The sequence below is a fragment of the Podarcis tiliguerta genome, assembly GCF_965153285.1.
Source record: "Podarcis tiliguerta genome assembly, chromosome: 8".
Lineage (NCBI taxonomy): Eukaryota > Metazoa > Chordata > Lepidosauria > Squamata > Lacertidae > Podarcis > Podarcis tiliguerta.
Genome location: NC_139541.1, coordinates 80843955 through 80871914, shown reverse-complemented (window position 1 = coordinate 80871914; position 27960 = coordinate 80843955). Strand labels below are relative to the sequence as shown.

Here is a 27960-nt window from a genome sequence, read left to right as displayed (position 1 = left end):
AAACCAGGGAACCAGGCAGAGGGCCTTCTTGGTAGTGGCGCCCGCCCTGTGGAACGCCCTCCCATCAGATGTCAAAGCGATAAATAACTACCTGACATTTAGAAGACATCTTAAGGCAGCCCTGTTCAGGGAAGTTTTTAATCTGTGATATTTTACTGTATTTTTTGTTTCTATGGAAGCCGCCCAGAGTGGCTGGGGAGGCTCAGCCAGATGGGCGGGGTACAAATAATAAATTATTATTATTATTATTATTATTTTGGGTGGAAACATCAGTAAGTGGGCAAAAGCCCAACAAACAAACAAGTGCAGGGAATCCAAAGCCTCTTTGGATTTCTTTGTGTCCAGGAAGCTACCTCGGTTCCTCTTTGCATCTGCTCCCTCCCAGCTGCCTCTGCCGCGTACGGTGTGGGCTCCATCAGAGCCTCAACCACAGCTTCCTAAGTGCTCTGCTCTGGCCCACGTGTGAGCGGATAGCAATGTCGCAAGCTGGCCGCGGTCCAGAGTGGAAACGGCAGGGGTGTTATTTTTGGCTGCTCAGAGATAAGACGAAATACATTTATAAGCAGCTTTGCCGGGAAGCAGGTAACCTGACGGTGTGACGGTTTCTGTTTTGGGGGTAGACAGAGCTTTGCCCCCCACCAAGATTGCAACCTTGGCCATGCAGAGTAGCACAAGAAGAGGAGGAGGAAGAGGAGGAGATCGTGGGCTTGCCAAGTCAGCAGCACTCCAGATCCTGAGATCTCAGGACCCAAATCTGAGACCTAGGGGGGAGCCCTGGTGATGTCACAGATGTGGGCCCTGGAGACGGAGGTTAATTGGGAGAGGGCAGTGGAGGAGGGTAGACCCTACAGAGTCTGAGCCCTGGAGATGGAGGTTAATTGGGAGACAGGAGGAGGAAGGAATGTAGGGCAGCGCCCAGCCATACCGATAGTCTGTGCAATAATTTGCAGCGGGCTGAAACTTCAACCTGCACACGTAGTTTTCTGAGTAACTTTTCTTTTAAAAAATAAAGATTGTATAATTTTAGAAGGTTGTATTATCTTTGAAGGGGGAGTGGCCATGAAGGGGACTCTGTCCTTCTGAATTTGCCACAGCCACACTACTGCCAGCAACCAAAACTATTCAAAACAGATGACTCTCAAGTAGGGTTGCCATCATAGCTGTCAACTTTCCCCCCTTTTTAAGGGAAATTCCCTTATTCCGAATAGGATTCCTCGCAAGAAAAGGGAAAAGTTGACAGCCATGGTTGCCACATTTTGAAGAGACAAAAAGAGGGCACATTTGCCGACTTCTACTTTTCGCTGTGGGTTAAACCACAGAGCCTAGGGCTTGCACATCAGAAGGTGGGCGGTTCGAATCCCCGCGACGGGGTGAGCTCCCGTTGCTCGGTCCCTGCTCCTGCCAACCTAGCAGTTCGAAAGCATGTCAGAGTGCAAGTAGATAAATAGGTACCACTCCGGCGGGAAGGTAAACGGCGTTTCCGTGCGCTGCTCTGGTTCACCAGAAGCGGCTTAGTCATGCTGGCCACATGACCCAGAAGCTGTACGCCGGCTGCCTCGGCCAATAAAGCGAGATGAGCGCCACAACCCCAGAGTCGGCCATGACTGGACCTAATGGTCAGGGGTCCCTTTACCTTTACACTACTGCCAGCAACCAAAACTATTCAAAACAGACGACTCTCAAGCAGGGCTGCCATATTTTGGAGAGAAAAAAAGAGGGCACATTTGCCGACTTCTACTTTTAACTACGGATCGCTCGAAGAGGAAGGGCGGGATACGAACTTAATAACGATAAATACCCAGGTCTATCTCCTCGGCCTCGCTGTGCTCGCAGACCACATGCAGCTCCGAGCTCTCGCACAGGTAGCCCTTGAGGTTACTGATCATCTGCCGGACCTCCTGGAGCAGGTCGGTGCTGGTAGCGTGCCGTTTCCCGGCTCCGCGCAGGATGTGGCCCACGAAGCTTTGCACCAGCCCTCCCACGTAGGAGGACGGCTCCTGGGCCAGCTCCTGTACTCGCTTGGACACCCGGCGTTCGGCCGAGAGGAACCCGCTGAGCGTGCTGCCCACGGCGGAGAGGCGCTGGAGGACCTTGTAACTCAGGGCGGAGGAGGAACGGCGTTGCTTCTTCTGCTGAGCGGCCACGGCGGCGGCGAGAAGCCCCTCCGTCTCGTCCTCCACGCTGCTGACGGAGAGCGAGTCGAGTTCGGGGATGGGAGGCAGCAAGTTCTCGCTCAGCAGAGAGGATTCAGAGCTGGACTTTTGCAGCGGCCAGGCGGGAGGAGGCGTGGTCGGGATCCCCTCTATCCAGGAGACGCGGTGGGGGGACTTGATCTCCTTCAGGTGGAGGTCGGGAGACAGAGGCAGCTCCTCGGAGGCGGCTTCCGAACTGCTGCAGGCCAGGCTGCGATGAAGAGGCCTCCGCCGCGCGGTGGTGGAGCGGAGGAGAGGGTCACCTGAGGGTTGGCAGCAAAGAGAAAGGCGTGATGGGTTAAATTGCTCTTGCTTAGAATCATAGAGTTGGAAGAGACCACAAGGGCCATCGAGTCCAACCCCCTGCCAAGCAGGAAACACCATCAGAGCACTCCTGACATATGGTTGTCAAGCCTCTGCTTAAAGACCCCCAAAGAAGGAGACTCCACCACACTCCTTGGCAGCAAATTCCACTGTCAAACAGCTCTTACTGTCAGGAAGTTCCTCCTAATGTTTAGGTGGAATCTTCTTTCTTGTAGTTTGGATCCATTGCTCCGTGTCCGCTTCTCTGGAGCAGCAGAAAACAACCTTTCTCCCTCCTCTAGGTGACATCCTTTTATATATTTGAACATGGCTATCATATCACCCCTTAACCTTCTCTTCTCCAGGCTAAACATGCCCAGCTCCCTTAGCCGTTCCTCATAAGGCATCGTTTCCAGGCCTTTGACCATTTTGGTTGCCCTCCTCTGGACACGTTCCAGTTTGTCAGTGTCCTTCTTGAACTGTGGTGCCCAGAACTGGACACAGTACTCCAGGTGAGGTCTGACCAGAGCAGAATACAGTGGCACTATTACTTCCCTTGATCTAGATGCTATACTCCTATTGATGCAGCCCAGAATTGCATTGGCTTTTTTAGCTGCCGCGTCACACTGTTGGCTCATGTCAAGTTTGTGGTGAACCAAGACTCCTAGATCCTTTTCACATGTACTGCTCTCAAGCCAGGTGGGGCGCTCTTCCCGAGCAGACTCGCCTGGTACCATCACTGCAAACCTTCGCTGCATCCGGACTCCAGTTCCCAGGGTGCGCCAGGTCCCTCCTTGTTATGAAGAATCGGAGAGCCAAGTGTCATCAGCATTCTGATGGCACCTGGGCCCCCGTCTCCTACAGTTCCAGGTACAAACAGACAATGGGGGTACCTGTGCCCCCATGACTCTCCTTCCAGGTGGCCCTGCAGGACATTACAGAGTCTGTTCTTATCAGCTCGGCTCTGGACCTTGCCCACCTGTAGCCAGCCAACAGGCAGTTAGAGAGTAACCCTCCGTATGTCAGAAATGGAAACGCACGCTAACCTGCAGGCTGAAATTACCGTATTTTTCGCTCTATAAGACGCACTTTTCCCCTCCTAAAAAGTAAGGGGAAATGTGTGTGCGTCTTATGGAGCGAATGCAGGCTGCACAGCTATCGCTGAAGCCAGAACAGGTGAATATTTTTTGGAAATTTTATTTACAGCGTAACACAAACCCTCCACCCCACCCCACCCCAGAAATCCACCCCCATCAAACACGAACATAACAAACAACAAGCATAACATACAACAATGCAAACAACCAAAGAAAAGACTTCCTTTATCCTGTATCTGGCCGCCTCCTCAAAAACATTTGATTCAGAAATTTCTTTTTTCTTGTTTCCCTTCTCTAAAAACTAGGTGCGTCTTATGGTCGGGTGCGTCTTATAGAGCGAAAAATACGGTGCATACAAAACAGACTATCATAGTATCATAGAATTGTCGAGTTGGAAGGGACCAGAAGGGTCTAGTTCAAACCCCTGCCATGCCCATGACCCTAAGATTAAGAGTCTCATCCTGTATTCACTGAGTTATCAGACTGAAGCGCTCCCCCCCCCCTCTCTCTCTCTCTCTCTGTCTCTCCCACCGACCCCTTACCAGCTGAAAATGCAGGCCAGGATGGTGCTTGCCAGCTTTTATCTGCATGGTCCTTCTGTCCACATGCTTCCCAGGAGGGTCAGGACACAATCTGCTCTTATCAGCAAGGCCAGGCTCACAATCCAGCTGGTTTCACTCAACCTGAAGGAGCGTCTCCACCCCCATCGTTCTGCCTGGACACTGAGATCCAGCTCCAAGGGCCTTCTGGCGGTTTCCTCACTGCGAGAAGCCAAGTTACAGGGAACCAGGCAGAGGGCCTTCTCAGTAGTGGCACCCGCCCTGTGGAACGCCCTCCCATCAGATATCATGGAAATAAGCAACTACAGTGGTACCTCTGGTTATGTACTTAATTTGTTCCGGAGGTCTGTTCTTAACCTGAAACTGTTCTTAACCTGAAGCACCACTTTAGCTAATGGGGCCTCCCGCTGCTGCCACGCCGCCGGAGCACGATTTCTGTTCTCATCCTGAAGCAAAGTTCTTAACCTGAGGTACTATTTCTGGGTTAGCGGCGTCTGTAACCTGAAGCATATGTAACCCGAGGTACCACTGTATCTGACTTTCAGAAGACATCTTGAAGGCAGCCCTGCTTAGGGAAGTTTTTATTGTCTGATGTTTTATCGTGATTTTAATATTCTGTTGGGAGCTGGCCAGAGTGGCTGGGGAAACCCAGCCAGGAGGGCGGGGTAGAAATAATTAATAATTAATAATTATTATTATTAACCAGTAATTAAAAAGTAGTCCTCCAGAATCAGGGAGCCTCTTAGCTGAAGGCAGAATTACAGGTGAAACAGACAGGCAAGATGATCCCAGTCATGAGAGGCACAAATACAAGATGGGTGACACCTGGCTTGAGAGCAGTACGTGTGAAAAGGATCTAGGAGTCTTGGTTGACCACAAACTTGACATGAGCCAACAGTGTGATGCGGCAGCTAAAAAAGCCAATGCAATTCTGGGCTGCATCAATAGGAGTATAGCATCTAGATCAAGGGAAGTAATAGTGCCACTGTATTCTGCTCTGGTCAGACCTCACCTGGAGTACTGTGTCCAGTTCTGGGCACCACAGTTCAAGAAGGACACGGACAAACTGGAACGTGTCCAGAGGAGGGCAACCAAAATGGTCAAAGGCCTGGAAACGATGCCTTATGAGGAACGGCTAAGGGAGCTGGGCATGTTTAGCCTGGAGAAGAGGAGGTTAAGGGGTGATATGATAGCCATGTTCAAATATATAAAAGGATGTCACATAGAAGAGGGAGAAAGGTTGTTTTCTGCTGCTCCAGAGAAGAGGACACAGAGCAATGGATCCAAACTACAAGAAAGAAGATTCCACCTAAACATTAGGAAGAACTTCCTGATAGTAAGAGCTGTTCGACAGTGGAATTTGCTGCCAAGGAGTGTGGTGGAGTCTCCTTCCTTGGAGGTCTTTAAGCAGAGGCTTGACAACCATATGTCAGGAGTGCTCTGATGGTGTTTCCTGCTTGGCAGGGGGTTGGACTCGATGGCCCTTGTGGTCTCTTCCAACTCTATGATTCCATGATTCTATGCTGCCTTGCTCTCCCAAACACACACACACACCACTATCTTACTGGCTGAGAGGGCAGTCACTTTACCCAGCCCTACCCAGAGATACTGAGGATTGAATCTGGAGCCTTCTGCATGCCGAGTGCAGCAGGAGAGGAGGAGAACTGGAAGCAGAGTCTTCATGCTACAAATGTGGCAGATGCCCTCGATAGCAACAGCTCCTTACCTTTCTCCATCTCCTCCTCTTCCTCCTCTTCTGGATGATCCAGACTCCCATGGGCTCCTTGTTTCCTGGATGCTGCTTTCACTGAGCCGGACTTCTGGGGAGTCCCCAGCCCGTTCGGGAACCGCAGAGTGCCCCTCGTGCTACTAGACCGGCGCAAGCTGGACGCAAGGTCAAGCCAGCTAGCATCGCTGTGCACCGAGACGAACAGCGGGTTGATGATGCACAGAGCTTCGTCCTCGGACGTTATCCGGACAGAACAGACCGCCTGTCTGGATTTAGAGGGGGCTCCATCCTGACCCACGGGCCCTTCTTCCGCTTCAGCCGAAACCAGCCCATCGTCAGGTTTAAGGGGCATTGTCCAAAACTCTGACAATGAAGCAAAGACAGAATGTGAAGGTTACTTTCTTTTCTTTTTTCCCCGGGTGGCTTTCCTGTGCCTTTAATTAACAGCTGCCTGACAGGGAGCTATTAAAACAAGTGCAGCTTCCCAACATGGAATTGCAAACTGGAAAGCGCTGGGCCACCTGGATTTCTCCACCAGCTCCATCTGGTACGCAGGCTGAGACCCTTATCTGCCCGCAGACTGTCTTGCCAGAGTGGTGCATGCTCTGGTTATCTCCTGCTTATACTACTGCAATGCGCTCTCTGTGGGGCTACCTTTGAAGGTGTCCCGGAAACTACAACTAATCCAGAATGCGGCAGCTAGACTGGTGACTGGGAATGGCTGCTGAGACCAGATAACACCAGTCCTGAAAGACCTACACTGGCTCCCAATATGTTTCCGAGCACAATTCAAAGTGTTGATACTGACCTTTAAAGCCCTAAACGCCCTCAAAGGCCCAGTATACCTGAAGGAGCGTCTCCACCCCCATCGTTCTGCCCAGACACTGAGGTCCAGCGCCAAGGGCCTTCTGGTGGTTCCCTCACTGCGAGAAGCCAGGTTACAGGGAACCAGGCAGAGGGCCTTCTTGGTAGTGGCACCCACCCTGTGGAACGCCCTCCCACCAGATGTCAAAGAGAACCATAACTACCAGACTTTTAGAAGACATCTGAAGGCAGCCCTGTTTAGGGAAGCTTTTAATGTTTGACGCATTACTGTATTTTAATGTTTTGTTGGAAGCCACCCAGAGTGCCTGGGGAAGCCCAGCCAGATGGGTGGGGTATAAATAATCAATTATTATTATTATTCTGACTCTCATACAGCTTGTTAGGAAGGCATAGGACCCTCATCCCAGAACAAGGAGAGGGGGGGCTAATGGGGACAAACACAAAAGCCAGCCTTGGAGAGGAGACCATTTTGAATTTTTTCCCCTAATAAAGACTGTAAGAACTTCCAGAAAAACTGTTTGTTGAGCAATATTCCTCAATATTGCAGGGAGATTAGAAATTGTTGGCTATCGAATGAGCATTCACTTTGTGGGGAGGACAGACAAGGTTGTCTACTTAATGAGCATTTGTTTTCCGAGTTGCTTGTGGGGAGGTTAGATGACGTCGCATCAAAGCGCTATATCCCACACTTCGCAGTGCCATTCCCCTGTCCCTTTCCTTCTCGCAAAATATCTGATCTTTCGGGGAAGTCGGCTTGCTGTGCAAGAGCTCCCAACCTCAAATTGTTGGTGCAGGATTGAATCCCACCCAAAAACACTGACATTCTAAGAAGCGCCGCCTGAGAGCATTTGGAGACCAGAAAGCGAGGCGAAGCAGAGTTGGGTTGAACCAACCTATTCTGACAAAGCCACTTCCGGCCTGCCCAGGAGGTGGGGTTGCGGTCTTCACGCCCACCCCACGTGAGCAGGGGCTGGTTCAGCGCCCGCGAGAACAGGGCAATCCCGGCGCGTCTTCCCCCCCAGCCAGCCAATCAGCTGGCTGGGGGGGCGTGGCCTGCCCTATTTAGGGCCGGCGCAGAGGGGGCTCGTCCTCTTTTCGCCGGCTAGCCCCACGTTTGCCCACCCTCCCTCCCTGTAGGTAGGCTTTAGGTAGGTCTCTCACTTTGCTATGGACTTCGGTCTGTCGCCGCAAGGGGCATGGTAGGATTTTTTCCCAATTGGCGATTTACAGTGGTGCCCCGCAAGACGAATGCCTCGCAAGACGGAAAACCCGCTAGACGAAAGGGTTTTCCGTCTGCAGAGGCGCTTCGCAAGACGAATTTCCCTATGGGCTTGCTTCGCAAGACGAAAAATGACGAAAAAAATCGATTTATTTATTTTTTGCTCCAAAACCCCTTATTCTGAATCGCTAAGCTGCTAAAAGCATTTTAGCAGCAAAACCGCTAATCCCCCCCCTAAAAAAGCCGTTTTTAGCCCTTTTTTAGCCAATAGCGCTAATAGCGCTACTCTGTCAATGGGCTTGCTTCGCAAGACGAAAAAACCGCAAGACGAAAAGACTCCCGGAACGGATTCTTTTCGTCACGCGAGGCACCACAGTACAGCCATTTGGTTTTTCGCCTATCTCGTAGCAACTCGTCACAACTCCTCGGCATTGGCGGTAGGCATTGGTAAGAAGGAGGTAAGAGGAGGGGGGGGGAGGAACGCCATAACCTCCCTCCAGTGAACGAAGGGTGGTCCGATAAAGGACTCCGGGGGGCGTGGCCCTGTCCGAAGCCTATGGAGGTGTGGGCCGAAGGCACGCCCCAGAGCGGTGACCCAGGGGAGCTCCTAGTTGACGTGCCTCAGCAGGAGTCTCCCCCTCTATGGTGTTAACCCTTCCCGTGTCTCCAGCAAATGGGCTGGAGCCGGATAGTCGATAGGACCAATGCCTAAGCCAATGCCTCTCATTCCTGAATTCAATAAAGTCGCCCATTTAACCTTAAATTATGGTGTCTCGTGTCTTTATTTATCCCGAGGGGGGCGGGAACTCGCCACGCAACACCAAGCGACAGGAATTTCGACTTGCAAGGAGGAGCAAGAAATCGACACCCCCCACCCCCAGTCTGCCCTGCTGTTCTCACTCACTCATGCCCAAGGCAGCAACCGCATCTAATTCAGGCTTGTGTAGAAGTTGAAGGGCCTCTGGGATCCTCAGCAGATGTGGAAGGATGTCTCTAGAAGCATAGAACGCAGCACATTCACAAAACCAATTCCCAAAGGAGGCAGCCAGAATCACAAGCCACAGGGCAGCGGCGTCCTCTGCTTTACACCAAGCCGTCCACATCGAAACTTAGGAAGCTGCCTTATACAGTGGTACCTCAGGTTACATACGCTTCAGGTTACATACTCCGCTAACCCAGAAATAGTGCTTCAGGTTAAGAACTTTGCTTCAGGTTGAGAACAGAAATCGTGCTGCGGTGGCACAACAGCAGCGGGAGGCCCCATTAGCTAAAGTGGTGCTTCAGGTTAAGAACAGTTTCAGGTTAAGTATGGACCTCCGGAACGAATTAAGTACTTAACCCGAGGTACCACTGTACTGAGGTCGCTTCCGTCTGGGCAAGCATGCGTCCTTAATTCCTTGCTCCAAACCCCGATTTCCTGTAGCGCAAACCTTTGACATTAGCTGGAGACATAGAATAGAGCATGTTCTTCTCCAGTGTCTATATTATATATATATATTTAAAAAATAATATTTATTATTTTTCCAACAATTTAAACACTACAAAAAAAATGAACAATACAATACAATACAAAAACACTACATAACATTAACACATTAAACTAACAAAACAAAACAAAAACAATTCAAAACACATCAAACAATTTCAATATCTTATCTTCCATTCACTTATTTCAATGACCTCCTCACACCTCCCTTTTTGTATTCCACTTCTGTTAATTGTTTCAGCAATTCCTTTCCATCTTCCTCTGTTTTCCATCCTATAATCATCTTAACACATTCTAACCTTATTTTTTCTTTAATATTCTATTAATCTATTTATACTTAATTCCTTATAACATTTCTACGAAAGGATGGGAGGGCGATCTGGCTGCGACATCTGTCACCCCATTGATCGCCAGGGTTGATTCGGCTGATCTGGCTGGCTAGGCGGGTGTCCCCTTCCTCCCTCACCGCTCCATGTGCGTCCCTCCCGAAGCTGCGCGCTCGGCGGAAGAGGACGACCATCCCACATAGAAGGAGTGTACAGTGGTGCCTCGCAAGACGAAATTAATCCGTTCCGCGAGTCTCTTCGTCTTGCGGTTTTTTCGTCTTGCGATGCACGGCTATTAGCGGCTTAGTGGCTATTAACGGCTTAGCGGCTTTAAGAAAAAGGAAACAAACTCGCAAGAACTCGCAAGACGTTTCGTCTTGCGAAGCAAGCCCATAGGGAAATTCGTCTTGCGGAACGACTCAAAAAACGGAAAACGCTTTCGTCTAGCGAGTTTTTCGTCTTGCGAGGCATTCGTCTTGCGGGGCACCACTGTACCGTTCTTCGGTCAAGGGTATACGATAGCTGTGCTCCCCTGCTAGAACCTCCAAACAAGCTCAAGGTCCAGTGTCTATATTATAGAGACATTTGTATTAGCCTCTTCTCCCCACTACTCCATAAGTACCCAGGGCGCACCAGACAATTCTATACCTCCCTGATGCTTTCAGATGCTAACCCTGCTACAATGCACAATGTTGCAGGTTCTGCACAGCAGCGTTCACAAACTAGATTTAATGAATACAGTGGTACCTCGGGTTAAGTACTTAATTCGTTCCAGAGGTCCATACTTAACCTGAAACTGTTCTTAACCTGAAGCACCACTTTAGCTAATGGGGCCTCCCGCTGCCGCCGCACCACGATTTCTGTTCTTAACCTGAAGCAAAGTTCTTAACCTGAAGCACTATTTCTGGGTTAGCGGAGTCTGTAACCTGAAGCGTATGTAACCTGAAGCGTATGAAACCCGAGGTACCACTGTACTCATATCAGAGTGCTCTGTAAATTGATAGCCATATAGCCTTTCCTATACTGTACTAACCTTTTATGCTCCTCCACACCCGTTTAATGCTCCTTAACCCTTCTTTTAGATTCTGATAGTCTTTTATATATACCTTCTGTTTTAATAATTTTAGCTTTCCAAAACGTTTTACAGATTTTAAATGACTGTAATTATGCTGGTCTGTGACCGTAATATAGATTTGATTTATTGATTGGTACTTCTTTACTTCATATTTTATTGACTGATTTCATAAAAATTTATAAAAAATTAAAAATTAAAATTAAAACCTCTAAGAAAATAAAACAATAAGATTATCAGTAAAAGTAAACATTCAAAAGATAAAATCAGCGATAAACTGGAAACAGATGAAAATATACATCAGCACTTATGTTTTGGGGTAGGTTTGTTTAAACGGAAATGTTTAGACACCTTTCAAAAGGCAGCTTCCTGGTGTCAGCATGCGGGGAGTCCCAGTGTAGTTGCTTCCACACTAAAAAATTGATTTCTTACAAACCTTGAGATGTATTGGGGGGGCACCCTATTTCTGTAATTCAAAGCTGTTGTAAATTATTGTTAATGTTATGCAATAGTGTGCTTTAATAGTGTGTTTTAATTGTTCTAACCTGCCCTGAAAGCTTAGGGTCAAAGGCAGGTCATAAATTGCAATAATTATTATTATTAATACAGTGGTACCTGGGCTTAAGTAGCTAATTTGTTCTGGAGGTCCGTTCTTAACCTGAAACTGTTTTAACCTGAAGGACCACTTTAGCTAATGGGGCATCCTGCTGCTGCCGCACCGCCAGAGCACGATTTCTGTTCTCATCCTGAAGCAAAGTTCTTAACCCAAGGTACTATATCTGGCTTAGCGGAGTCTGTAACCTGAAGCGTGTGTAACCTGAAGCGTATGTAACCCAAGGTACCACTGTAGTAGTAGTAGTAATAATAATAATAATAATAATAATAATAATAATAATAATAAAACATTTGGCTGAAAGCAGACACAGAAGTCATGAAAAGGACGTGCAGTGAAGTGCGGCCTTTTTGCTTTCTGGAAAGTGCCGCCACAACAGATCCAAACATAGCTGTCAAGTGTCCCTTATTTGAAGGTACAGTCCCTTATTCCAGCGCCATGTCCCGCTGCTGTCCCTTATTAATAGATGTCCTTTAAATGTCCCTTAAATTTCAAAGGAAGCAGCTCCTCTCCCTGCCGGCCAGGGAGGAGGGAGGCTCCAACTGTGTTGCTTGTCTGTGTTGTTCACCCAATAAGAAGTCTAAGAACGACTGGGGGGTGGAGCTTGCATGCCTTGTGTGTGGCTAGTTAATGCAAGCTGAAGAGGTTTTTGAATGCTGGACGCCATTTTGTTGCACGTGCTGCTGCAAACTTTGCAGTGCAAAGCCAGGCCGGGGAGCCATCTTAAGTTGAGGCTGCATAGGCCTTGTGGTGCATGTGATTCAGATTCTATTCAGTTGAACCTCTGGTTACAAAGTTGGTTGGACAGTGTTCTCGAAGCTACCAGCATGAGTTTGACCAGACTGCAGGAGGAAAGGAAGACTGGAGTGCCTGGAACAGGTGAGGCTGCAGGTCTCGTATTTTGGCTGCTGGCCCCTTATTTTCAAGGCTGCTGGTCCCTTATTTTCAAATCTGTAAGTTGACAGCTATGGATCCAAATGCAAGGACAGAGGGAGAGCCGACAACCCAACCCCCCCCCCCCGGTCTCCCCATCAGCAGCTGCCCCCAAACACTCACCTGCTCACAAGGTGGAAAGAGACCAGCTCTAAGAGGTCTCTGAAATGCAGCAGGGAGCCCTCCAGAGAGATCACTGTGAGAATGAGAGAAGCATCATAGAAGGCAGTGCAATTATAGGCCACATATTGGGGTGTGTGTTAGTTTGACCCTTTTTTTAAAAAAAAAAGATATTTATTAAAATTTCAACATATTACAAAAATAAGAAAAAGAATAAAAAGGAAATACAAAGTAAAAACAGTTAAAAACAGAACAGTCTTTCCATATCCTATCTTTCATTTACTTGTTTCCCTGACCTCCTCACACCTCCCTTTCTTGTATTCCAGTTCAATTAGTTAATTCAGCAAATCCTTTCCCTCTTTGATTTTATCTTAATATATTATAGTTTTAGATTATCACCTGTTAACAATCCATTTTTACATATTCCTTTATAACATTGCTGCTAAAAACCACTTAACTTCAATCCAACATCATTCTAACATTCATTGTTAGTTTGACCCTTTCAATCCTGTCCCCACGCAGAAGGTCTTTTGGGGCAAGGAGGTGCACCCATTTAAAGCTTCTCTGTCTATCACTGATTACTTTCATTACTTGAAGCTTGTGGGACAGTCGTTGCAACACGGCTATTTGCCAAACTTCACAGCCCGAGTAATGCACACTTTTATGGAGTCAACACATGATTAAAGCGCACAACTTCTCCCCAAAGAATCCTGGGAACTGTAGTTCGTTAAGGACACTGGAAGCGGTAGCTCTGCAAAGGGCAACCCACATTTCCCAGGATTCTTTGGGGGAATGTTACGCAAAAGTAAAACATAAAGCAGCATTAAAAACAATGCAGGTAATCATTACGACTAATCCAGAATGCGGCAGCTAGACTGGTGACTGGGAGCGGCCGCCGAGACCACATAACACCGGTCTTGAAAGACCTACATTGGCTCCCAGTACGTTTCTGAGCACAATTCAAAGTGTTGGTGCTGACCTTGAAAGCCCTAATGGCCTCGGTCTAGTATGCGTCTCCACTCCCATCTTTCTGCGCGGACACCGAGGTCCAGCGCCAAGGGCCTTCTGGTGGTTCCCTCCCTGAGAAGTGAGGTTACAGGGAACCAGGCAGAGGGCCTTCTCGGGGGTGGCGCCCGCCCTGTGGAATGCCCTCCCACCAGGCAAGGCAATAAGCAACCACCTGACGTTTAGAAGACATCTGAAGGCAGCCCTGTTCAGGGAAGTTTTTAATGTGTGACATTTTAATGTATTTTTAATCTTCGTTGGAAGCCGCCCAGAGTGGCTGGGGAAACCCAGCCAGATGGGCGGGGTACAAATAATAAAATATTATTAATTATTATTGTTATGATGATGATGATGACTGGTCAGTCATTGAACAGCTAGAGAGATCTGGTAGTAAAGACCTGTCTTGACCAGTCAGCCTTCCCATAACCCCAGGTGCAGCGGTGAGAAAGCTACACTGCCCATGCCTAGAGGCATCCTTTATCTGGCTCCGGACTGATCCTACAAGTGCCAAGATGAATCACAAGGGTCTCAGCGCTGGCTCAAATTAAGGCCTGTGAAGTCCAAGCAGGGGCCCCCCAAAGGAGACGTCAAACACAAAATCCAGCTTTCTAGTCCTCTGTGTTACAAAAGCACCAGATCACACGGTGTCCATCAGGACTAGAAACTCACTGGCCTCTGCACTGTGAAGCCCTAGTTCCCCCTTGCTTCCCCTAAGCATCACAACAACATGATGGATTTGTAACGTGCCAAAGATCTAAGCATCTCAAGAGTTTGCAAGCCAATGTACGAGAGTGAGGGGAGGCAGAGGAGCAGCGCAATGAAAAAGCAGAGTTCTCCAAAATGTATAATCATGGTTTAAGAAAAGAGGAAAGAATGCCGCTTTAAAATCAGAAAAAAATAATCTTTATCTATCTCTCTATAGCAGGAAGGTGTGCTTCCTCCGTAGATCAATCAGCCTGGAGCTCATTCATACCACGTTCAAATTTTGAACAGCATTCACATCTCGTGTCTGCCCAGGCTGGTGACCCCCATCACACTCACGCAACAATCTTCAAATCCAGATCTTGTTGGCTATTTGCAGATTAGTTGCGCTGCAGAAAGCATGCTGGGGGGACCGCACATTACAAGGAACGCAAAAAGAACTTTAGCGAGGTTTTAATAAGAAAAACAAAAACTCCTTTTACAATTAAATATATCAATAACCATGACCCAACCACCAGGGTACTGAGAGAGCTAGGTGCTGCTCTTTATATACTGTACCCAACAGCTTAATTAACATAACTTAACAGCACCGGCTATACTGCTTCACAGTTGTAAAACGAGGTCATGCTATTTGCTCTGGCCCTTAAAGAAATACACATCTTGTGGAACAATAATGAACCTTCAATTTTAAAGAGACCGTTCACCAGGGCTACGCACTCTGCTATATCCCCTCGTCCGTCCTTCCATCAGCCGAGCAAAACACATGACTGCGGAGAAGAAACAAACTTCATTTCCAAGAAGAACAACCCGCACTTTGCTTATGGGGTGGGGCCTGCGGCTACTTGCATCCTCTCTCTAGTTTGAGTTTGAATTATTTCGTGGTGGTGCACACAGGAAGGACACTGAGCTCATTAACCAAAGCGCATGATTTCCACGCAGGAGAACTTGGATCAATTCCCAACATCTCCAGTTAAAAACAGATCCTGAAGAGACCAGGGGGCGGGGCGGGGGGTAGAGTTTATGGGGAGCATCCAGAAGAAGACTAGATTACAGACCGCCTTGGCATGAGAGACAGCTGCCTGTCATTGTATTTATATTACACATGCTACCCTCTTGTACTGGGGACGCGGGTGGCGCTGTGGGTTAAAGCACAGAGCCTAGGGCTTGCCGATCAGAAGGTCAGCGGTTCGAATCCCCGCGACGGGGTGAGCTCCCATTGCTCAGACCCTGTCCTGCCAACCTAGCAGTTCGAAAGCACGTCAAAAGTGCAAGTGGATAAATAGGTACCGCTCCGGCGGGAAGGTAAACAGCCTGCCTTGCCACGGCAAAGGGCTTGAATAACTCAGAGAAGGTACGAGCTACCCCATGCAGGGCCACCCAAGATGGACAGGTCATAGTGGAGAGTTTAGACCAAACGTGATCCACCTGGAGGAGGAACCGGCAAGCCACTCCAGTATCCCCGCCAAGAAAACTCCATGGATAAAGACACCACCAGAAATAGTGACAAGTAAACAAATGACGAGAATGAGGAAGTGGAAGGGACGGAAAGGGGAGTAGCGGAAGGTGACAGTTGATCCACTCATCCAAAAACACAGGCGGAAATTGCCTGTGACCTCGAGTGGAGTGTGGATTGCAGCCCAATTTTCCCCAGCTTATTGGATTACTCCCCCCCCTCCTGTACTGGGCAAACCTTGAATTTACAGGAAGGCAGCATAGAGTTTGGTGTCGTTTGAGGGCGACGTCCTGTGGACTGTGCAAATTAAATGGGAATGAATGCACACAGTAAACTCCAGTATGGGCATCGAGCCTGCCTCACAGGGTCGTTGTGGGCTTAAAGGGGTAGGAGGGAAGCACAGATTCTGGGATCCTTGGAAGCAACAAGAAAACCTCTACCCACACATTCAATAAGACAGAGGTCCTGTGGCTGGGACGGGACGATATGGGATTGGGGGGGCAACTTCCATCTCTTGCAGGGGCGCAATTAGTGCCAGCACCGTCCGTTAAGAGTTTGGGTGTAATCTTCGACACCTCCCTCTCCATGGAGGCGCAGATTGCAGCTACAACAAAGGCGGCATTTTTCCATCTCCGCCAAGCTAAGCAGTTGGCTCCTTACCTCTCTCGCCTTGACCTAGCCACTGTGATCCACGCGACGGTCACTTCCAGACTGGATTATTGTAACTCGCTCTACGTGGGGCTGCCCTTGAGACTGACCCAGAAACTCCAGTGGGTGCAGAATGCCGCAGCGAGACTCCTTATGGGGTCCTCGCCGCGGAATCACATTCACCCGGTGCTATACCAGCTGAACTGGCTCCCGGTGGAGTACAGGATCAGGTTTAAGGTGCTGGTTTTAACCTTTTAAGCCCTATACGGCCTAGGACCCTCGTACCTACGGGACCGCCTCTCCTGGTATGCCCCACAGAGGAACTTACGGTCTTCAAATAAAAATATCCTGAAGGTCCCAGGCCACAGAGAAGTTAGGCTGGCCTCAACTAGAGCCAGGGCTTTTTCGGTTGTGGCCCCGATCTGGTGGAACGCTCTGTCACAAGAGACTAGGGCCCTGCGGGACTTGACATCTTTCCGCAGGGCCTGCAAGACAGAGCTGTTCCACCAGGCCTTTGGCCAGGGCACAGCCTGACTCCCTCCCTCGGCAATCTTCGCGGAGCTCTGGCCCAATGGTTGCCAGTGGCTTGAATTAATTAATTTTATAATGAATGATTTTAGAGTGTTGTTTGTGCTGTACTTTTGTACTGTTTTATTGTTGTTAGCCGCCCTGAGCCCGGCTTCGGCTGCGGAAGCTCTCTGTCTGGTTCCCTGTAACCTCACTTCTTGCAATGAGGGAACCGCCAGAAGGCCCTCGGCGCTGGATCTCAGTGTCCAGGCAGAATGATGGGGGTGGAGATGCTCCTTCAGGTATACAGGACCGAGGCTGTTTAGGGCTTTAAAGGTCAGCACCAACACTTTGAATTGTGCTCAGAAATGTACTGGAAGCCAATGCAGATCTCTCAGGACCGGTGTTATGTGGTCCCGGCGGCCACTCCCAGTCACCAGTCTAGCTGCTGCATTCTGGATTAATTGCAGTTTCTGGGTTACCTTCAAAGGTAGCCCCACATAGAGCGCATTGCAGTAGTCCAAGCGGGAGATAACCAGAGCATGCACCACTCTGGCGAGACAGTCCGCGGGCAGGTTGGGTCTCAGCCTGCGTACCAGGTGGAGCTGGTAGACAGCTGCCCTGGACACAGAATTAACTTGCGCCTCCATGGACAGCTGTGAGTCCGAAATGACTCCCAGGCTGCTCACCTGGTCCTTCAGGGGCACAGTTACCCCATTCAGGACCAGGGAATCCCCCACACCAGCCCACCCCGTGTCCCCCCAAAACAGTACTTCTGTCTTGTCAGGATTCAACCTCAATCTGTTAGCCGCCATCCATCCTCCAACCGCCTCCAGGAACTCCAGTTTGGCCCCAAATCACCAGACCCTGGGAACAAATGAATCTGTGGTTCAGCGCAGGTCAAATACAGAAGACCCTCAGAGGGACCGAACCAACTCACCTGTGCCGTTGTCCTGGATAGAGAAAGAGCAGACAGCATCACTCCTGTTTTGCAGTGTTCGGAGGAAGAGCTCCTTGGACCCTCCAGCTGCATTTCCAGCGATAATGAACGTCTGGCCGCAGAAGGAAAAGGAAGGCAGGAGGAGGGGAGAGAGATTGAGAGAGAAGGGAGATGAGAAATCCGCTTTCCTCTGGATAGCACAGTCAATGAAGCAAGACCCACCCCCCACCTCCTTCCCTTCCCCTTTAAGCAGGAAAGAGGAAACCACCAGCAACATTTGTGACTCTGCATCTGCAAGCACACTGAGAAGGTGACAAGGAGCAACTTTGCTGCTGCTGCTTGTTACCGGAAAAATCCGAGGGCTCCCTTGGACAAAAAGTAAAGGCACCAACCAGAGTAAATTGGAGCAAATCAGCAGCCTGTAGGCTTGGCCTTTATTGAACTGTTGCAGCAGGGTGTTCCCCTCACTCGCAGGAGAGAGGAAAGACACAGAAAAATGGTGTGCAAGACCTTATAAAAACTTTTGAAATTCCCATCCTCTAGGTCAAGCCCACCCCCAGAAACATCATGCATACATTACAGAAAGAAGGGGTTGAGGGAGGAGTTGTGGTGGTAACCTGAGTGTCCTGTCACCTGGCTGGTTCCCTTCTACCCCTCCCCATGAGTCATTTTCTGAAGACAAAAGGTAGTCACAGTTTCCTGCCCCCTGAGGGAAGATCTGATCATTGTCCTTTGTTCCAGTCCATGCTGAATCCACTCCCATATGCAAGTTCTTGGTGATCTTTATTGTCTTCTGTCTGGGATCATCAGGGTTGGCATAGCAACTGGGCAGTGCTCCTGTGGATGTGCTGGTATGGTGAAGGGATTATGGCGCCCTGTATCAAACCTTCCCCATTTTGTAGTCCTTCCTTCATGGAGTAAAATAAAAGTGGAACAGTGCAAATCTGATGTATGGTTGATTTTCTATGAATTTATAACAGAAGTGTAGCGTATGTAGTGTGTGAGTGTGAGTGTGTGTGAAGTTTGTACAAACTGAATGATGGGGGGGGGGGGTTCCTGCTACATGCTGCTACTTCAGTGTCCAGTGGCAGCCTTCCCTAACATGGCGCACAACCCCCCCCCCCCGTGCTTTGGACTACAACTCCCATCAGCCCCAGCCAGTATGACCATATGATGCTAGGACCAATGGAAGTTGGCAGCTTCCAGGAGATATGGGTTCCATGCCCCCTGCCATCTGTACTCTATGTTTAAAGCGGTGCTGTGCCACTTTAAATGGGTCATTTGTTTAGTCGTTTAGTCGTGTCCGACTCTTCGTGACTCCCTGGACCAGAGCACGCCAGGCACTCCTGTCTTCCACAGTGGCAGAGAGATATCTCCAGATTTGTCTGGCAGGGCAAGAAACCATCAAATAAAATTCAAGATATTAACAGATGCTAAAGAAAGAGGTGGATTTGCCCTGCCAGACCTTAAACTCTATTATGAATCAGCCGCATTTTGCTGGCTGAAAGAATGGATGCTTCTTGAAAACACTGATGTTTTGGATTTGGAAGGTTTTAACAATGTATTTGGCTGGCATGCATACTTGTGGTATGACAAGGTTAACGTTCATAGGGCCTTTAAGAATCACATTATCAGAAAAGCATTGTTTAATGTTTGGATAAGGTATAAGGACTTGCTAGAAAACAAAACCCCAAGATGGTTGTCACCAATGGAAGTGAAGGCATTGAAAAAACTAAATATGGAGGCCAAATGGCCGAAGTATTGGGAAATTCTGGAGCAAGAGGGAGACAGGCTAAAACTGCAGAGCTTTGAAAAATTGAAAAATAGAGTGAGAGATTGGCTCCATTATTATCAAATAATGGAGGCATATAATTTGGACAAAAAATTAGGCTTCCAGGTGGAAAAATCAAAATTAGAAACAGAATTGTTAGAACCTAAGGTTAAGAATCTGTCAAGAATGTACAACTTGCTGCTGAAATGGAATACTCAAGATGAAACGGTGAAATCTGCTATGATTAAATGGGCACAAGATGTTGGGCATAACATTATGATGGCTGACTGGGAATAGTTATGGATCACAGGTATGAGGTTTACGGCATGTAATGCCTTAAAGGAGAATTTAATGAAAATGATTTACAGGTGGTACATAACACCAGTCAAGCTGGCAAAAATTTATCATTTGCTTGATAATAAATGTTGGAAATGTAAAGAAGTAGAAGGTACCTTCTTTCATCTTTGGTGGATGTGTCCAAGGATTAAGACCTTCTGGGAAATGATATATAATGAAATGAAAAAGGTATTTAAATATACCTTCCTGAAGAAACCAGAGGCCTTTCTCCTGGGCATGGTCGGCCAATTGGTGCCAAAGAAGGATAGAACTTTTTTTATGTACGCCACAACAGCAGCAAGAATACTCATTGCAAAGTATTGGAAGACACAAGATCTACCCACCCGGGGAAGAATGGCAGATGAAGCTGATGGACTATATGGAAATGGCGGAAATGACTGGCAGAATCTGAGACCAGGGAGAAGAGTCGATGGAAGAAGATTGGAAAAAATTTAAAGTATATTTACAGAAATATTGTAAAATTAATGAATGTTAGAAGAATACTGGAATGAAGTTATATGGTTTTAGCAGAAGTGTTATTAAGAATTATATAAAAATTGATTGTTAATGGGTTAAGGTGGAAAATTTAAAGTTAACTGTGTCAAGATAAATTATAGGATAAAAATTGAGAAAGAGGGAAAGGATTTGCTGAACCAGCTAATTTGAACTGGAATACAAAAAAGGGAGGCGTGAGGAAGTCGAGGAAACAAGCAAATGAAAGATAAAGATATGAAATTTGGATGTGTTTTTAAATGTTTTTTGTTTTTTCTTGTTGTTTGGTTGTACTGTTTTTTCTTGTTATTTTTGATGTATTGTTTGTTAAATTTTTTTACTGTTTTTTCTTTTCTTTCTATCCTTTTTCTTTCTGTAACTATTAAATATCTAATAAATATTATTAAAAAAAGAAGAAGAAGAAGGAGCATGATGTGTTCCCTGCCAGAGGTGCTATCCCTCCCCTAACACCCCATACACCTGCCCACACTGGACTCATCCCATTAAAAAAAATAAAACTTGCTGGCCGCTTACCCCAGGTGGGTGTGCTGACAGCAACTCCTTGGCTTGTTCTGGTTGGATCTCAAGAATCTCCCAAATGCTTCTTGTTGCAGATAGCCGGTCCAGAAGCGTGATGGGGCTCTCAGACTTTCCATTCACTAGGGTGTGGCATAGGCTGTATAAGAAGAAGAAGAGTTTGGATTTGATATCCTGCTTTATCACTCCCCGAAGGAGTCTCAAAGCGGCTAACATTCTCCTTTCCCTTCCTCCCCCACGACAAACACTCTGTGAGGTGAGTGAGGCTGAGAGACTTCAGAGAAGTGTGACTGGCCCAAAGTCACCCAGCAGCTGCAGGTGGAGGAGCGGGGAAGCGAACCCGGTTCACCAGATTACGAGTCCACTGCTCTTGGCATTGGAGGTGGGGAAAGAGTTAACAGGATGAAGGTCTCTCGCCTGCCCTGGCCTGTAAAAACAGCTCTGGAGTTTCCCCTGCCTCCAGCTCTTGCCTCCTGGCTGGTACTGTTGTTGTTGTTGTTGTTGTGTCGTTTAGTTGTGTCCGACTCTTCGTGACCCCCTGGACCAGAGCACGCCAGGCCCTCCTGTCTTCCACTGCCTCCCACAGTTTGGTCAAACTCATGCTGGTAGCTTTGAGAACACTGTCCCACCATCTCGTCCTCTGTCCTCCCCTTCTCCTTGTGCCCTCCTTCTTTCCCAACATCAGGGTCTTTTCCAGGGAGTCTTCTCTTCTCATGAGGTGGCCAAAGTATCGGAGCCTCAGCTTCAGGATCTGTCCTTCCAGTGAGCACTCAGGGCTGATTTCCTTCAGAATGGAGAGGTTTGATCTTCTTGCAGTCCATGGGACTTTCAAGAGTCTCCTCCAGCACCAGAATTCACAAGCATCAATTCTTCGGCGATCAGCCTTCTTTATGGTCTGGTACTTCTGGCTGGTACAGTTCCCCACAAATCACTGCTCCCCGCAAGTCAGACTCCAGCCCCATTTCCTCAACCCTCCCGGTGGCTGATCAGCATCCTGCCAGTCCCTGGCACCTCCAGATGTTGTGGGACTTCAAGTCCCATCATGCTGCGCTGGCTGGGGATGATGGGAATGGTAGTCCAACAGCATCTGGAAGGTGCCAGTTTGGCCCGCAGTGAGGCTGGCAAATCTATTCTCTCAGTCGCACAGAGATCATAGAATCTTAGAGCTGCAGAGTTGGAAGAGACCGCGAGAACCATCTAGTCCAGTGTTTCCCAAACTTGTGTGTCCAGCTGTTTATGGACTACATCTCCCATCATCCCTAGCTAGCAAGAACCAGTGGTGAGGGATCGTGGGAACTGTAGTCCAAAAACAGCTAGAGATCCAAGTTAGGGAAACAATGATCCAGTCCAAAGCAGGAATCTTTTGCCCAGTCTGGGGCCATAGGTGTCAACTTACAGATTTGAAAATAAGGGACCAGCAGCCTCGAAAATAAGGGATCAGCAGCCAAAATAAGGGATTTTCCCAGCACAGGTATGTTCAACTTCTGAGCCCCTCCGAGACAAAGGCAGAAACAAACGAAGCCTCAAGCGGTGGTTCCCACAGCTCATCAACCCGGCAAAGGGGATGCAGCAAGGAAAACCACCGTCACCTCTCCGCTGGGAAGCGCTGAGCAAAGGCGAGTCCCCAGGCATTGCGGCCGATTTGATCGGCACAAGGCATGCAAGCTCCACCCCCCAGTCGTTCTTAGACTCCTTATTGGGTGAGCAACACAGCCAAGCCACACAGTTGGAGCCTCCCTCCTCCCTGGCCGGCAGGGAGGGAAGAAGAGGAGCTGCTTCCTTTGAAACCCGGGAAATTTAAGGGACATCATCAATAAGGGAGAGCAGCAGGACACAGCGCTGGGATAAGGGACTTTCCCGCCAAATAAGGGACGGTTGACAGCTATGTCTGGGGCTCAAACCCACAACCCTGAGATTAAGAGTCTCACGCTCTGCCGACTGAGCTATTATGAAGGCTTGCTTACCCAGGGTCGTTTTCCACCGGGCTCCTGCCGGCACCAAGGATGGGCTCAGACATCTTTTGCGCCCACGGTTAACGGGTCCTCACAAATCCCACATTGCCAAAGGCTTCCTAGGGTTTCTTTTTGGCTTCCAAACGCGTTCCTGGAGGTGGAAGGGAAAAAGTTTGGCAGATGAATCAGAGCTCCAGGTTTTCATCCCCCCCCCAATTTTTTCATTGTTTTTCACAAAATTATAAACAAACAAACATCATAACCTTATTAAAATTACCCTTGATAACATTGTTACCGTATTTTCCGGCCCATAGGATGCACCGGCCCATAGGACGCACCTAGTTTTTTGAGGGGGAAATAAAGGGGGAAAAAATTCCCTTTCTTTCCCCCCCAAAACCAGGTCGTGGAATCCAAACCAGGTCAGGGAACAGCGGGATGGCGGTGCTCCGCCTCCCCGCTGTCCCCCGAGCTTGTGGGGCTGCCCGATGTCTGCCCGAAGTGCGGGGCGCTCTGCTTCAGGGCGCCCCGCGCGCCGGGCAGCAGGCTGCTATCCGCAGCCTAGGGAGCCCTGCGGGCTCCCTAGGCTTGCAGATAGCTTCCTGAAGTCTGGAGAGCGAGAGGGGTCGGTGCGCTCTCCAAGCTTCAGCGAAAGCCTGTATTTGCCCCATAGGACACACACAGATTTCCCCTTCATTTTTGGAGGGGGAAAAGTGCGTCCTATAGGGCGAAAAATGAGAGCCAGTGTGGTGTAGTGGTTAAGAGCGGTAGTCTCCTAATCTGGGGAACCGGGTTTGATTCCCCGCTCCTCCACATGCAGCTGCTGGGGGACCTTGGGCCAGTCACACTTCTTTGAAGTCTCTCAGCCCCACTCACCTCACAGAGTGTTTGTTGTGGGGGAGGAAGGGAAAGGAGAATGTTAGCCGCTTTGAGACTCCTTAAGGGGAGTGAAAGGCGGGATATCAAATCCAAACTCCTCTTCTTCTTCTTCTTAACGGTTTTCCAAATCATAGTTCTTATAAACTTAACTTAATCAGTTAACATCCTTATATCTTTTCAATTCGAGATCAAACATATTAATTCATCACTTAACTTATATAAAAGCCGATCAAATACCTGCAAGCTATTTCCGATTAGTTTAACTTAACTAAATAATCATTAAATTTTGTCCATTCTTCCTGATACTCCTCCTCCTTCTCGCCATGGACTCTTGCAGTTAGGTCGGCTAGCTCCGAAAAATCCATCATCTTCATCTGCCATTCTTCCACAGTTGATAATTCTTGCGTTTTCCACTTTTTAGCTAGGAAAATTCGAGCAGCAGTTGTGCCATACAAAAATAATTTAGCACCTTTCTTGGGCAATTCCAAACCAATTAGTCCAAGAAGAAAGGCCTCTGGTTCCAGCTCACGTAAGAAAATTTAAATTTGCTATGGGATGTGCCCCTGCACGCTTTGCTTGCCACCCCCACCCCCTTGCCAAAGCCACTCACACAGAACCATAAAACTGCAGAGCTGGAAGGGAGCCATCTAGGCCAACCCCCCTGCAATGAAGGAGAGCTGAAGGTGCCAAAAGCCACCCTCTCCCCTTTGACCTCATCAGTCGTCCACTCTCTGGCCTGGGCTGCCTGTCCTATCTCTGGTTCTCTTCTCCTTGCCCTCTGATAGCCCAGCTTGTCATCACATTGCAGTTCACAGCACCATCTGCTGGCAGCCACACAAACTGCATCATGGCGACTTCCTTATGAATGTATGCACTGGGAGAGATAAAGGTATCTTGCAGGGTGGAATAAACTACAGTGGTACCTCGGGTTAAGAACTGAATTCGTTCTGGAGGTCTGTTCTTAACCTGAAACTGTTCTTAACCTGAAGCACCACTTTAGCTAATGGGGCCTCCTGCTGCTGCTGCGCTGCCGCTGCACGATTTCTGTTCTCATCCTGAAGCAAAGTTCTTAACCCAAAGTACTATTTCTGGGTTAGCGGAGTCTGTAACCTGAAGCGTATGTAACCCGAGGTACCACTGTAATAGGAGAGGCCTCCAGACTGTGTTTTGCAGGAGGGGGTTCAAATGCATATAGGGAGTTTGTCTTTGCAAATTTGAAGTGGGTTGATGGGCACCCTGGAACAACAAATCTACTTTTTTTAATTAAAAAAAAAGAACTTTTTTGATTTGGAAAGTGAAGGGTAAATGCACCGAAAAGTATGGGATGAAACAAAGAATGATCAACAAAATGTAATTTGGTATAGGCTGGACCCTACATTTAAAGCACATCTCCCCCACCCCCAGAAAAAGAATCATGGGAACTGTAGTTTATTTTTTTTTAAAGGGTGCTGAATGGAGACAATCTCCTTTATATGGCGAGAGATGGTGAGCAGGTCCTAAAGAATGGGGGGGGGGGGAGGCTGCCTTCACCCTCACCACCCCAACAAAGAGTCTCCTTTGTTATGGAAATTACAATTAAATAGCCCACAAGGATTATAGCTGGAGACTGTAGAGACAGACAGCCTCTGTAAATCCAAGACTGTCCCTGGAAAATAGGGACACTGGGGGGGGGCGGGCGGCAGTGGCGTAGTGTGGGGGGTGCAGGGGGGGCCGGCCGCACCGGGCGCAACATCTGGTGGTTAGGGTTAGGGGGCGCAAATTACTTGCCTTGCCCCAGGTGCTGACAACCCACGCTACGCCACTGGCGGGCGGTTCTGAGTTCATTCTGGGATGCTGCCACATCATTGCTGTCTGGAGAGACCATAGCACAATGACAGCAGGACAAAATTAAACAGGAACATTGGCGGTGTAAGACATTGCGGAGTTTCGGCAGGAAGCTATGGGATATGCACCGACTGAGCATGAGCCAGTGGGGGTGCCCCCAAAATGTTTGGAGGCACGAACAATGTTGAAGGTGGGATTCCCACCCCAATACAGTGGTACCTCGGGTTAAGTACTTAATTCGTTCCGGAGGCCCGTACTTAACCTGAAACTGTTCTTAACCTGAAGCACCACTTTAGCTAATGGGGCCTCCCGCTGCGCCACCGGAGCACAATTTCTGTTCTCATCCTGAAGCAAAATTCTTATCCTGAAGCACTATTTCTGGGTTAGCGGAGTATGTAGCCTGAAGCGTATGTAACCTGAAGCGTATGTAACCTGAGGTACCACTGTAGCGTTGTGAGCATCAATAAAAGGTAAAGGTACCCCTGCCCGTACGGGCCAGTCGTGTCCAACTCTAGGGTTGCGTGCTCATCTCGCTCTAGAGGCTGTGAGCCGGCGCCGTCCGGAGACACTTCCGGGTCACGTGGCCAGCGTGACGAAGCTGCTCTGGCGAGCCAACACCAGCGCAGCACACGGAAACGCTGTTTACCTTCCCGCTATAAAGCGGTCCCTATTTATATACCTGCACTTAAGAGTGCTTTTGAACTGCTAGGTGGGCAGGAGCTGGGACCGAACGATGGGAGCTCACCCCGCCGCGGGGATTCGAACCCACAGCGCCACCCGCGTCCCTTGTGTGAGCATCAATAATGCACAATAAAAGGGGCAATCTGGAGGCGAGACCTGCTTAGTATAAGGCAGCTTCTTATGTTCCTATAAAAGGCTAACATTACTTACAGCCAGCCTCAAAACATCCTTAAGGGAAGGAGCTTCCGATATATGGGCAGACGGTTCTGTGCTGCATCTTCCATCTCAAGGATTTATGAACTTCCATAAAGTTCGCTCTAAAGATTCAAAGATTTAATGTGCGCAGCAGCAGGTGGCAAGCCACGTGTTTACAGTAACATGGAACATGGCGGCTTCTCAACGGTATCTGGGCCCAGGCAAACGCCCAACCCTGCCTACCGCTGACACCAGGCTTCGAGATGAGGAACGGCTAAGGGAGCTGGGCATGTTTAGCCTGGAGAAGAGGAGGTGAAGGGGTGATATGATAGCCATGTTCAAATATATAAAAGGATGTCACATAGAGGAGGGAGAAAGGTTGTTTTCTGCTGCTCCAGAGAAGAGGACACGGAGCAATGGATCCAAACTACAAGAAAGAAGATTCCACCTAAACATTAGGAAGAACTTCCTGACAGTAAGAGCTGTCCGACAGTGGAATTTGCTGCCAAGGAGTGTGGTGGAGTCTCCTTCTTTGGAGGTCTTTAAGCAGAGGCTTGACAACCATATGTCTCTCCAGATTCAAGGTTTGAGTTTTCAGAGGGCCTTTCCCTCGATACAGAGGAAAAACACAACTAGACAATTGTTGATCCGGGACTGAGCGGCTAAGGCTTGTCAGAGAAGCTCACAACCAGGGAGTCAATCAAATTGGGATGGCTCTCGGAGGCCTTATGATCTAGCTCCAGTCTGCAGTGCAATGACAGACGACCATCCAGCCCCTGTCTAAAGATCTCCAGTGAACAACAGGTCTACTACTTCTCAAGATCTGAAAGAATTGGCCCTCCTCTCTCTCTGGTCACAGCAGCCGTACCCAGAGGTAGACTATCCCTGCATGTGGAGGTTTGATTTCAGTCTCACAGCTTCTAAGCATCAACACATCTCTCTTCGCCAGATCTCTCCACCCAGTTTGGGAATTTGAAGTTTGCAGCTCAGCTAAAAGCTCAGCACCCGGTGGGTGCAGCACAAGACATGAAGAGGGGGGACACACACACACACACACACACAAAGCAGATCTTACCTGGCAGTGATGGGTGGCAGCCTTAAGTTCCCTGTGCAATGGGCCTAAGGAGGAGCAACCAGGGGTGCAGACGAGGAACACAAGCAGGCAGAGAGCGAGGGAGGACTGCAGGCCTAGGAGACAAAAGGCAGGGATGTGGTTTACACCTCCGTCAGCTGCCTTCACGTGGTCTCGGAGAACGATTGTTCACTTCAAAAAAAGCGTGCAAATACGAAAGCAAAAATAGGGCATAGATAGATGCACCTTCCAGGTTCCAAGCAGCAGGGTAGTTGCCTACAGATTCAGTAACTTGAGTTTCAGGTTTGAAAAGCATTTTTTTTTTTAATTGCATGAAGCAATTTAGAGCCGAGAGATTAAAAACATTTCCCCCCCTATTGACGCTACACACCCAGGTCGTCTGATCTGGCACGTCTCTGCACCAAGAAAAAAGCGTGGCATGTCCTCTTCTAAGAGATGTTATTTGCAGATGATGCAACTTTGGCAGCAAACTC

The 27960-nt window shown here is 48.6% G+C and overlaps 1 protein-coding gene across 2 annotated transcripts in view; it reads right to left on the bottom strand.

The window, feature by feature from the left end:
- Positions 1-27760, bottom strand: part of RINL (Ras and Rab interactor like) — a 40347-nt gene extending 12587 nt beyond the window's left edge. Inside the window, exons 1-8 of one of the 2 annotated variants that reach the window (XM_083455035.1) lie at positions 27470-27760; positions 22831-22969; positions 20864-21005; positions 17731-17842; positions 12479-12551; positions 8830-8918; positions 5879-6244; positions 1799-2455 (exon numbers count right to left, since the gene is read on the bottom strand). In XM_083455035.1, the coding sequence (XP_083311161.1) occupies positions 1799-2455; positions 5879-6244; positions 8830-8918; positions 12479-12551; positions 17731-17842; positions 20864-21005; positions 22831-22883 (1492 nt within the window). In that variant the 5' untranslated portion in view covers positions 22884-22969; positions 27470-27760. Of the gene's footprint in view, positions 1-1798; positions 2456-5878; positions 6245-8829; positions 8919-12478; positions 12552-14861; positions 15018-17730; positions 17843-20863; positions 21006-22830; positions 22970-27469 lie in introns of those variants that run through there. The other variant, XM_083455036.1, reaches the window with a different exon arrangement.
- Positions 27761-27960: the final 200 nt, after the last annotated feature.